Raw genomic sequence first — 11,554 nt, 5'->3', positions numbered from 1 at the left:
CGCTCTCTGACTCTTGTGTGGTGAACAGGGTGAGGTCTTCCGGAGGAGGGGCTGCGGGCTGCTGGGGGTGGGGCTAGAAAGCCGGGTTCCTCCTCAGTGAGTCTCAGAGTGGTAGTTCTCAGTCTTCCTACAGAGCCGCCCGCCTGGGACGGTGTCTGTGCCACACACTGCCAGCGGGGGACCAGGACAAGGCCTGTGTCCCATCTGCTCCTCCCACTCCCGTCCTGAGCACAGGCGTGCCAGGACTTCTGTGAGGGAGAGTCGCTGGGCTGGCTACCACAGTGTGTGCCTTCATGCCACCTTACCCAGGGAGGAAGACGGTGGAATAAAGCCAAGTCCCTAAGCCAGACGTGCACCCCACTCACAGTGAGCCAGAGAGCTGTGGGAGGTCCCAGACCAAAATGCTCCCACGCAGAGACTGCTCCGAGGCCTCACCGCCTCTTCCTTCTCTCCATCTCTGGCTAACACCAAGTAGTTCTGTCCCTTGCCTGGAATGTCACCTGTGGGGTGGAGCAGGCTGAGCAATTGGCTGCGGGACGCCTCTTACCTCTAGCCTCTCTGGAGCCACCGCCCTGAGCCTGCCCCACCCTGACCCAGATCAGGGGCCCATTCAGAAAACGGTGAGAACACCACAGCGGGCGGTTCCCCGGCCCAGGCTTAGGGAGGCAGGCAGCGGCCTTAACCTGGCCTTACCCCTTGCCAGGAGCTCTGGACTCCCCCCAGAGCCTCCGTGGGACGGTGGGTGGGGCCTGCCTGCCCACTGCGCCCACTTTCTCCTGGCTGAGGAAGATCTGGCGGGGATGAAGGCTGAAGGGAGTTGCTGTGAGCCTGGAGAAGGCCCCACCAAGGCAGTGACACCCTGACCCTTCCACCCCTCCACCCTCCTCAGCAGAGTGTAGCCCGGGGCCCTTTGCATCACCCTGCGGCTTCCTTGTTTCCACCCGGCGGCAGCCAGGGGGTGGCAGAGTGAAGGGCAGAGCCAACCACCATGGCGACACACCTCTCCCACCCCCAGCGGCGCCCTCCACTCTTGCGCCAGGCCATCAAGATAAGGCGCCGCAGGGTCAGAGACCTGCAGGATCCACCACCCCGAGCCGCCCGGGAGGTAGGAGTGACTGCAGGGAGGGGGGAGAGCCAACCCGGGGGTGCTCAGCATGGTGGGGCTTGGATGTGGGAGGCGGGCCCCCACCCGCTCGCCCTCTACGGCCCTGGGCACACTTGTGAGTGGGCAGAGGGGTCCACCAAGTATCCTCAGAGCCACGGTGGGCTTCTCCAGTCCCTTCTCTTTGGCGGGCTTGTACCCCAGGCCCACCCCGTTCCTGTAGCTTTGAAGGTTCCGGCCCCACGAAACAGTTATCTCCCATGACAGTGGGCTACCTGGGGACCCCCTCTGAGCTAACAGACATGCCTGCCATCTCCCCCAACTCACCCACTTCTGCTGCTAGGCCTCACTTCCGTTGCTGGGGTGAGGAGCGGGTGGCCCGATAAGCACTGCTGTTTCCTCTGGGGAAGGAGAGGGGGGCAGGCGCTAAAGAGCCCACAGCTGGGCCCCTGAACGCTCATGGACCTCAGGCATGGCGGGCCAGGGCATGAGCGAGATGGGCCAGGGGTCAGCCCTTCGGGGAGCCTTATGTTGGAACAGGTGAGGGACCCCGGTGGGCCCGAGGCCGAGGTGCTGGGGTTCCACCGTCTCAGGCATGGCCCTTCCTGCCTGGCTGGAGAGGACTCCAGGGACGCCGTGTCTTTCTATCTTGCTCCTAGGTCCAGGTTCAGTCCCACCATTTCTCCCCAGAGGAGGTAAGAGGGATGCTTGGGAGAGTGTGGGGGGATGTGGGAAGCAGCCCTACCTCCTTTCTGTAGGAGGCCCCTCCGCGCCCAGAGTCTGAGGATGCAGCAGCCCCGTAGAGATCCCGCTGTGACTCAGCCTTCACCGGACATCTGCCGGCTTTGTCCCTTTTCCTGGGCTGGAGGTGTGGGTCCCCGGGGAGGGCTTCTGGGTGATAAAGAGGTGACCCTACTGTGTCTCAGCGGGACCTGCTGTACGAGGAAGCCCTCTATACTGTCCTGCACCGCCTGGGTCAGCCAGAGCCCAGCCATGTGAAGGAGGCCTCGGAACTGCTGAGCTATCTGCGGGAGGTAAACCCAGCCCCCACCCGCACCCATCCTCCTAGGATGAGTCAAGGCTCAGCCCTCCCTCCCCACCACCTTGTGTCCCCTCCCCAGCCTCCCACACCTCTGCCCCCTTCAGGCTTTCCAGGTGCAGCCTGAGGAGCACCAGCAGATGCTGCAGCGGGTCAGGGAGCTCGAGGTAAACTGGTCCTGGGCACGCCCGGGCGAAGGAGGGGCGTGGGAAGAAACCTGGTTGCCTCAGGAACTCAGGCAGCCCCCCTCCCATCCCTACAGAAGCCAGTATTTTGCCTGAAGGCCACAGTGAAACAGGCCCAGGGTATTCTGGGGAAGGATGTCAGCGGTGAGTGGTTGGGTGCCCAGACGGTCTCTCGCCATCTTAGTCTGGCCTTGAGCTCTTCCAAAGATTCCCCCGGCTGCTAGCCTCTTGCATTTAGACACTGAGTCTCAAGGGACCTTATCCAGCTGTCTCGGGAGGAGGCCAGGCCCCAGTGGGGCTGATGGGAATTCAAGGGGAGCTGGCTGACTCCCTAGAGTCTTGTCTGTCACACCTTCCTAGGGTTCAGCGACCCCTACTGCCTGCTGGGCATCGAGCAGAAGGTTGGTGTACCAGAGGGCAGCCCTGTGTCCCGACGTCGGCAGAAGGCAGTGGTGAGACACACCATCCCTGAAGAGGAGACCCATCGCACCCAAGTCAAGAGCCAGACACTTAACCCCGTCTGGGATGAGACCTTTATCTTGTACGTGGCCCTGTCCCGGCCACTCTCTATTTCCTGCTCCCATCTCTCTCAGGCACCTCTGGGTATAAGGTTTTTCTAGATACGAGGATCAGAGATTTTCCTGGATCAAGAGACACAGCTTAGCCCTTGGTTCTCAGGAGGAGCTGGACGGAGGTTCAGCCACGTAGGACAGACCCATGACATAAATGCCAATCATACATTTGCCTGATGTAGTGCCACATACCTGTAACCCTAGCTCAAGAGGGTAAGACAGAAAGATGGCTAACCGAGGCTACATGGCAGCCTAAATTCTAAGTCTGCTCTATAGTGGTAAGCATGGAGACTCAGCCGCTCTGGGTGAGCAGTGGCCAGGGGACACTGCAGCCCTTCCTTGAAAAAAGTACAGTAGTGTTTGGGAAGGAGGAATTTTTAATCCCAGCACTTGGGAGGGAGAGGTAGGTAGATCTCTGTGAGTTTGAGGCTAGCCTTGTTTACATAATAAGTCCCAGACTAGCCAAGGCTACATAATAAGATCCTGGACCCGAGAGAAAAAAATCAAAAGGGAGGAAAAAGCCTGGCGGTGGTGGCACACACTCAGGGGACAGGAGCAGGCAGACACTGAGCTCAAGAGGCCAGCCTGGTCTACAGAGTGAGTTCCACAACAACCAGGGCTACACAGAGAAACCCTGTCTGGAAAAAACAAACAAAACAAAAGGGAGGGAGGAAGTAGGCAGGAAGGGGCTACAACTTCATAGTGGCTGATATTGAGGATGGCCTTTCCAGAGGGCAGGCTCACAGGGGACAGGCTCACAGGGGGCAGGGGACAGGCTCACAGGGGACAGGCTCACAGGGGACAGGGGACAGGCTCACAGAGGACAGGCTCACAGAGGGCAGGCTCCCAGGGGGCAAGGTCAGTGCTATGGCCAACCCTTGTGGCCTGCTCTGACAAGGATGTGCAGCGGGCGTCCTACCCTGCTAAGGTTCTTAAGCATCCATGTTCTTTGTTCTTTTTTCCCTGAAGGGAGTTTGAGGACATAGCCAATGCAAGCTTTCACCTGGACATGTGGTGAGTGGCAGACCCTGACCCTGGGGAGGAGGTACAAAATTGATGAGGTCACAGGCCCCTCCTCTGCCCCTTGCTCAAACCTCTGGCCTGCAGGGACCTGGACACTGTGGAGTCTGTCAGGCAGAAGCTCGGGGAGCTCACGGACCTGCACGGGCTCCGGAGGTGGGTGCAGCAGACTCATAGGGAGAAAGGACCCCCTTCCGCCCTTCCCCATGAACCCTGGTTTCTGGGAGGCAGGCTGTGCCCTTGGGTGCCCAGGCAGTTGAACCCTCACCAATCTTTTACAACAGGATCTTTAAAGAAGCTCGGAAGGATAAAGGCCAGGATGACTTTCTGGGGAATGTGGTTCTAAGGTTGCAGGTGAGGACCAGGGAAAGGAGCCAGGATAGAGGCGAGGCAGAGCCGGAGGGCTCTGAGGGACTCCAGGTCTGACCCAACCCAAGCTGGGGGCTGCCCAGCTGCTTCCCTGTCCTCGCCTCATCTCAGTGCTGGCTCGCTACCGCGTGTCTTGTTCACTTAGGACCTGCGCTGCCGAGAGGACCGGTGGTTCCCGCTAGAGCCCTGCACAGAGACCTACCCAGACCGCGGCCGGTGTCACCTCCAGTTCCAGTTCATTCACAAGAGGGTAGGTCCAGGGCCTGGGTGAGTGGCTCCATCATCTTTGATTGATAAGCCTTCCTGGGTTGGGGAGAACTGACTATACCTGGCATGGGACCCTCCGCTGATAACCCTGCCGACTTCCTTACAGAGAGCCACGGCGGCCAGCCGCTCCCAGCCCAGCTACACTGTACACTTCCACCTACTGCAGCAGCTGGTGTCCCATGAAGTCACACAGCACCAGGTACGGCTGTCTGCCAGAGCTGGATACCACCAGGGCCACCTGTCAGGTCCCAAGATGCATCTGCTATTTCCCTTAGGCCGGCAGTACCTCCTGGGATGCGTCACTGAGTCCCCAGGCTGTCACCATCCTCTTTCTCCACGCCACTCAGAAGGACCTGTCGGACTTCCACCAGTCCATGGCGTGAGTATACCAGCTCTGCTCAGAACCCCCTGCCCCAGGGGACGTCTCTGCCCTGCCTGCCCGCCTACAGGCTGGCAGCTCAAAGCACAACTCTCAAGAGTGTGCTCTGGGGTCCAAACTGGGTTAAGTGTGGAGTCAGTTAACAAACTTTCAGATCTGGAGATTATGTGCACAACTCAGATCAATCCTAGCTATTCTATGAGATAGGAGAGCTAGAATTTCGTGTCCAACAGAGAAAAGCGCTGTGTTCACATCCTCCCCCCCAGACCACTCATTGACCTTGACTGTGTCTCTCAAGCCCTGAGATTTTGTATTTGCCTCTGCTGCAGCTCTGTTTTCCAATGCCATAGGCTCACAGCAGCAAATAACTGATACCCACCCATAAGTTGATATTAAAATGACTTGATGGTACATGTCTATAATCAATCCCAGCATTCAAAAGGCCGAGGCAGGAGAATTACAAGTGTGAGCACACACACACACACACACACACACACACACCCCGCCTTGGGCTACACAGTGAAACCATCTCGAAGAACAAAACTCTAAAAGTGACAAGTCTGTCAAGGACCATCATGTTCTCTGGACTATGTCAGCTTCTGGGAATGCCAAGAAGGGCCACTCAGGAATGACTGGCATGCCACCCTCAAAGGAAGAGCAGTCACAGCTGGGTGCTGGGCAGGAAGAGAAAGAGCAGAATGCCACCCAGGGCTGGGCTGTGATCTGGTCATAGACGGAGAAACTTGTGGAGAGAAGGGGGTGATTGTGTGTCTTCTGGACTCAGGCACATGGATGTTCCTGAGGCAAGTCACACAGTAGCCGGGCGTGGTGGCACACGCCNTTAATCCCAGCACTNGGGAGGCAGAGGCAGGNGNATTTCTGAGTTNGAGGCCAGCCTGGTCTACAGAGTGAGTTCCAGGATAGCCAGGGCTACACAGAGAAACCCTGTCTCGAAAAACCAAAAAAAAAAAGTCACACAATAAGGGACCAGCTTCCCTCTCAGGATCTAGGCATTTAATGCAAGTAGTGGCTGTTCCTGGAGAGACCTCCACCTGCCCCTGGTTGATCCCTGTTTTCACCGTAGCTTCATCTAGCCAATCACCCGTCAGGTCTCCTCTTACGTGTCTAAGGGAACTTCCAGCTGAGGACTGCTGTGTGTGCAAGTCACCCTGAAGTTTTACCCAGGCATGGTAGCTCACTTCTGTAGTCTTAGCGCTGGGGGGGTGGAGGCGGGAGGATCAGGGAGTTCGAGGCCATGCTCAGCTATCTAGTGAGTTGCAATGATATCCACTTAGTAAAGGGCTTGTTCTGCATACATAGGATCTGAGTTCAGTCCCCAGCACTCCAGCAGGCTGTGGCTTGGCAGACCTGAAATCCCAGCCCTGGGGCTGGGCTGTGGTGGTAGTGGCAGAGACAAGAGTCTAGGGGAACTAGGGAACTTGAGGACTGACTGAGGAAGACCTTTGACCTTTGGCCCTCACACATACCTACACACTTACATGCACACCTTCTCATACATCTGTGGGTACATTCACAAACATCCTAAATTTTTTTTCTTAAGAATTCATTTATTTATGTGTATGTATATGTGTCTGTGTGGTCATGTAACACCTGTGTGCAGATTCCTCACCAGCCAGAAGAGGGCGCTGGATCCTCTGTAGCCTTAGCTGCAGTGGTTAGAAGCCTCTCAATGCAGCCCCTGGTCCTCTGGCAGAGCAGCCAGTGCTCTTAACTGTTGGGCCATCTCTTCAGCCCCAGTTGGTGCAAGCACTTTTACCCACTGAGTCATCTTACTAGCTCCGGAAATGATGAAAGTTTGTTTTTTTGTTTTTTTTTTTTTTTCTGGTTTCGGTTTTGGTTTTGTTGATGTCTGAGACAAGGTCTCTTGATGTAGCCCTGGCTGGTCTAGAACTGCTGTGAGGGAGGACCAGGCTGACTTCCAACCCAAATCCACCTGCCTCTGCCTCCCAAGTGGGAGAATTAAAGGTGCGCTTCACCCTGCCCAGCTCTGCAGGCTTTACCCATACAAAGCACAACTTAAGAATCCGTAAGGCAGGGGCTGGCGAGATGGCTCAGCGGGTAAGAGCACTCAGTGCTGAGTTCAAATCCCAGCAACCACATGGTGGCTCACAACCATCCGTAATGAGATCTGATGCCCTCTTCTGGAGTGTCTGAAGACAGCTACAGTGTACTTACATGTAATAATAAATAAATCTTTTTTTAAAAAAAAAAAAAAAAAGAAAGAAAGAAAGAAACAGTAAGGCAGGTGTGGTGGTGCATATCTTTAATCCCAGCACCTGGAAAGCAGAGGTAGGCAGATCTCTGTGAGTTCAAAGCCAGCCTGGTCTATAAAAAAACATGCCGAGCATGGTGGCGCATGCCTTTAATCCCAGCACTCGGGAGGCAGAGGCAGGCGGATTTCTGAGTTCGAGGTCGGCCTGGTCTATAAAGTGAATCCCAGGGCAGCCAGGGCTACACGGAGAAACCCTGTCTCAAAAACAAACAAACAAACAAAATAACAAAAAAACCCCAACCAAACAAAAACAGGCAACTTGAAAAGCATCTGTAGAAATGGAGCCCCATGAGCCTCCCTGGCCTCCAGCCTCGAGCGGTCGAGGAGGGAGATGTTTCCACTGAGATGTGACATCCTGTCTCTTCAGGCAGTGGTTGGCCTACAGCCGCCTCTACCAGAGCCTGGAGTTCCCCAGCAGCTGCCTCCTGCACCCCATCACAAGCATAGAGTACCAGTGGATCCAGGGCCGACTCAAAGCAGAACAGGTGACTGGTGTGAGTCGGGTAGGCGAGGCTCTGGAGAGATGCGGCCTGTAACATCTTCCTGGCTTTGCAGCGGGAGGAGCTGGCCACCTCCTTCACATCCCTGTTGGCCTATGGGCTCTCCCTCATCCGGAAGTTCCGCTCCGTCTTTCCCCTGTCTGTCTCGGACTCCCCATCCAGGCTGCAATCCCTCCTCAGGTCAGTGGTTACCCTTTTGTTCTGCGGGGGTCAGGGGGAGGTCAGGGATGAGTGTGCAGGGGTGGCACCTGCAGGGAGGGGTCACGAAGGCCAGTTGGGTAGCAGTAGGGTCACAGACCTCTGGATGGAGCCCTCTGTCTTTCAGAGTCTTGGTCCAGATGTGCAAAATGAAGGCTTTTGGGGAACTGTGCCCAGACAGCGCCCCACTCTCCCAGCTGGTTTCTGAAGCTCTGCGGGTAGGCATCTCCTCTAGGGTGGGGGTAGAGGCATGTACCTTAGCTCGGTCACCCCTCCTTCTTCCTGCCTGTCTTCCAACAGATGGGCACAGTTGAGTGGTTTCACCTGATGCAGCAACACCATCAGCCCATGGTACAGGTAGATTCTGAACCAGGGGCTGGAGGTGGGTATGTAGTGGCTGCCCCTGGACCCTGCTCAAATGCTTGTATCCTTCCTAGGGCATCTTGGAGGCTGGCAAGGCCTTGCTAAACCTGGTACAGGATGTCATGGGTGATCTGTACCAGTGTCGTCACACTTGGAACAAGATTTTCCACAAGTGAGCTTTTTTTTTTTTTTTTTTTGGTTTTTCAAGATAGGGTTTCTCTGTGTAGCCCTGGCTGTCCTGGAACTCACTCTGTAGACCAGGCTGGCCTCGAACTCAGAAATCCACCTGCCTCTGCCTCCCAAGTGCTGGGATTAATGGCGTGCGCCACCACGCCCGGCAGTACAAGTGAGAATTTATGGGCCTGGAGCCGATGGGCCTGTGGGACCCTGGTGGGTACCACTGTCACACACACTGCCTTTCCTCCAGTGTCCTCAAGATAGACTTGTTCTCCATGGCCTTCCTGGAGCTGCAGTGGCTGGTAAGACCCTCTGCCATCTCTAGGTCACACCCCTCCGGCCAGCACTATAGCCCTGCCCAACAAGCCTTTCCTCATAGGTGGCCAAGAGGGTACGGGACCACACGGTAGCGGTTGGCAACCTTGTTTCTCCAGATATTGGAGAGAGCCTGTTTCAGCTGTATGTCAGCCTGAAGGAGCTCTGCCAGCTGGGCCCTGTTCCCTCAGACAGGTGGGCAACAAGTGACTCGAAGGTGGGCTTTAGGCACACAGGCAGGAAAAGAGTTTACTGACAGGGCCGAGGCCCGAGGCCAGCCTTGCTTTCCACAGGCTAAGCCTCTGTTCTCCCTAGCCGTGAAGTCCTGGCCCTGGATGGCTTCCACCGCTGGTTTCGGCCAGCCATCCCTTCCTGGCTGCAGAAGACTTACAGTGTCGCTCTGGAGCGGGTGCAGCGTGCCGTACAGATGGACATGGTATAGGCGGGGCCCTAGGTTTGGGAAGAGTATGGGTTCTCTGCTGGGACCTCCTGGCTGGTGGAAGCCTGAAATATCTCTGAACATCTCTTGTGGGCATTGGTCAGGTCAGCTGGGTGCAAAATATGGCCTCCTGATAGCTTAGGGCTCAGTCGGTCGAGCTTCCCCGAGCCTCATCCTACAGGTTGGAGGGACGGTGAGCTGAGCCTTGTTCTGTCCTCCTTGGAGTCCCCTCCACTCAGCTCTGGACTTGACAGCCAGCGGTAGTGCAGCGTTTGGCCTGCCTGCTCTCTGGGCCTTCTGTCCTAAGCGCTTCCTTGTCCCCAGCTGGTCCCCCTGGGTGAACTGACCAAGCACAGCACTTCTGCCGTGGACCTGTCCACCTGCTTTGCCCAAATTAGCCACACTGCCCGGCAGCTGGACTGGCCGGACCCAGAGGAGGCCTTCATGATCACCGTCAAGTTCGTGGAGGTACAGCATCCCTCCCTCCCTTCAGGAGGGCCTCCCTTCAGCCTGCTTCCTCCTAGCCCCCCAACTACTAGCCACTCCCAGCCCCCTGCATAGCTTGTGTCCTAAGTTTCAAGTTTCTAAGACCCCTCTACTTACCCATTCTTAAAGCCCCACCCATTGGTCCATCCACTGTGCTCCACCCCCCCAGGACACGTGCCGGCTGGCCCTGGTCTACTGTAGCCTTATAAAGGCCCGGGCCCGAGAGCTGTCTGCAGTTCAGAAGGACCAGGGCCAGGCAGCTGACATGGTAAGACCCAGAGCTGGGGTTGAGGGGCTGGCCAGGGTATAAAGGTGGATCTGTTTGTCTTGGTGCCTGCTGTTCATGAAGCCCGCATCTCTCTCTCTCTCTCTCTCTCTCTCTCTCTCTCTCTCTCTCTCTCTCTCTCTCTCTCTCTCTCTCTCCCTCTCTCTCTCTCTCTCTGTGTGCTTATGACTGTCCCCAGCTGTGTGTGGTGGTAAATAACATGGAACAACTACGGTTGATCATCGACAAGCTACCCACTCAGCTGGCATGGGAGGCATTGGAGCAGCGGGTCGGGGCCGTGCTGGAGCAGAGACAGTTGCAGAACACGTTACATGCTCAGCTGCAGGGCGCCTTGGCAGGGCTGGGCCATGAGATCCGTACTGGCGTCCGTACCCTGGCAGAGCAGGTACTGTCTGATCCCCCGGGGACTGTTCCTCAGTAGGACCTGAGCTGATGTCTATCCCAAGACCCTAAAGCTAAACTCAAGCCTTACACCAACCCTCTGGGTTCCCCGGACTCGCTCCATCTCTTTTCTCTGCCTTGTGTTCCAGTTGGAGGTGGGCATTGCCACACACATCCAGAAACTCATCGGCGTCAAGGAGTCTGTTCTGCCTGAGGATGTGAGTAACTGTCCTGTCTGCTGACCCTCGCCTCCAGGCCATCTCTCTGTATCTGGAGTTATGACAGGAGTATAGGTTGAAGGCTATGAGGCTGTCAGGGATCAGTCCCTCAACCTTGAGCCACGTGGGATGTCTCCATGGGCTTTGGCAGCAGCCTCGTTCATGGCCTGGGCTCTCCTAGCACTGATGGATGGTGTGGGAGGCCCAGCTGGGTTGTGCAGCCCTGCAGGTCCAGGAACCTGCCCTTCACAGCACCCGTTATCTCTGCTGCCTTGGAGAGATGCAAGTCCCGCTGGCCCCAACTCCTCACGTGTAAAGGGGAGAGTGTGTCACTGTGATCTTGATGGCTTGGGGGAAAGTTGTGCATTAACTCATCAAATACTGAGTAAATGCATTTTAGTTCCAAACACTGACTTAAGCATTGGTACTAAGACAGTGTGACCAAAACTCCTGTTTTCCTAGGGCTTCTGCTCTGAGGAAATAAAAGATAGCTTAGTGCGGAGATATGGCTGACTACAGGCATGGTTATAACTGTAACTACAGACACACATGCAGTCTTGTGCACGCTTATATCGTGTGCTGGATAATAAGTGCTAAAGGGAAAAGAAGACAGAGAGGGGCTGGGCTGGGCAATGCCAGTGGTCAGGGAAAGCCCGCCTCTGAGTATGACAGCTGAGTCACAGGCCACAGGGAGCAGGGAAAGGATCTGTGCAGATACCTGCCTGCCGGAGGAGCATGGCAGGCAGAGGGATCAGAAGAGGTCCAGAGGAGGCACGTGTGGAGCAGTCAGGACGGTGAAGTCAGAGTACACAGACAGAGGAGCAACCAGGATAGGGGGCCAGTAGGCAGGGAGCAACCAGTGCAGATGTGGTTACACCCAACACACAAACGCTAGTTTGTTCCTTTAGCCAGGGGAAGGGGACAAATGGGTGGAATAGCAGGTGGGGTCAGGACTGACTGAAACA

The 11,554-nt window shown here is 56.2% G+C and overlaps 1 protein-coding gene across 1 annotated transcript in view; it reads left to right on the top strand.

Annotated features, from left to right (window-relative positions):
- The first annotated feature begins 926 nt into the window (after positions 1 to 926).
- The window catches only part of Unc13d (unc-13 homolog D), a 14,723-nt gene continuing 4,095 nt past the window's right edge, over positions 927 to 11,554 (top strand). Inside the window, exons 1-24 of the mRNA XM_029546150.1 lie at positions 927 to 1,105; positions 1,762 to 1,797; positions 2,029 to 2,136; positions 2,249 to 2,308; positions 2,404 to 2,470; positions 2,687 to 2,867; positions 3,868 to 3,912; positions 4,006 to 4,074; positions 4,203 to 4,272; positions 4,433 to 4,537; positions 4,661 to 4,753; positions 4,830 to 4,933; positions 7,594 to 7,711; positions 7,782 to 7,906; positions 8,052 to 8,142; positions 8,225 to 8,281; positions 8,362 to 8,459; positions 8,715 to 8,766; positions 8,844 to 8,974; positions 9,095 to 9,215; positions 9,543 to 9,686; positions 9,874 to 9,972; positions 10,169 to 10,375; positions 10,521 to 10,589. Coding sequence (XP_029402010.1) covers positions 989 to 1,105; positions 1,762 to 1,797; positions 2,029 to 2,136; positions 2,249 to 2,308; positions 2,404 to 2,470; positions 2,687 to 2,867; positions 3,868 to 3,912; positions 4,006 to 4,074; positions 4,203 to 4,272; positions 4,433 to 4,537; positions 4,661 to 4,753; positions 4,830 to 4,933; positions 7,594 to 7,711; positions 7,782 to 7,906; positions 8,052 to 8,142; positions 8,225 to 8,281; positions 8,362 to 8,459; positions 8,715 to 8,766; positions 8,844 to 8,974; positions 9,095 to 9,215; positions 9,543 to 9,686; positions 9,874 to 9,972; positions 10,169 to 10,375; positions 10,521 to 10,589 — 2,367 coding nt within the window. The 5' untranslated portion in view covers positions 927 to 988. The remainder of the gene's footprint in view (positions 1,106 to 1,761; positions 1,798 to 2,028; positions 2,137 to 2,248; positions 2,309 to 2,403; positions 2,471 to 2,686; positions 2,868 to 3,867; positions 3,913 to 4,005; positions 4,075 to 4,202; positions 4,273 to 4,432; positions 4,538 to 4,660; positions 4,754 to 4,829; positions 4,934 to 7,593; positions 7,712 to 7,781; positions 7,907 to 8,051; positions 8,143 to 8,224; positions 8,282 to 8,361; positions 8,460 to 8,714; positions 8,767 to 8,843; positions 8,975 to 9,094; positions 9,216 to 9,542; positions 9,687 to 9,873; positions 9,973 to 10,168; positions 10,376 to 10,520; positions 10,590 to 11,554) is intronic.

The sequence above is a fragment of the Mus pahari genome, chromosome 14, assembly GCF_900095145.1.
Source record: "Mus pahari chromosome 14, PAHARI_EIJ_v1.1, whole genome shotgun sequence".
Lineage (NCBI taxonomy): Eukaryota > Metazoa > Chordata > Mammalia > Rodentia > Muridae > Mus > Mus pahari.
The sequence above is the reverse complement of the archived record's forward strand: the minus strand, read 5'-3'. Positions and strand labels throughout refer to the sequence as shown.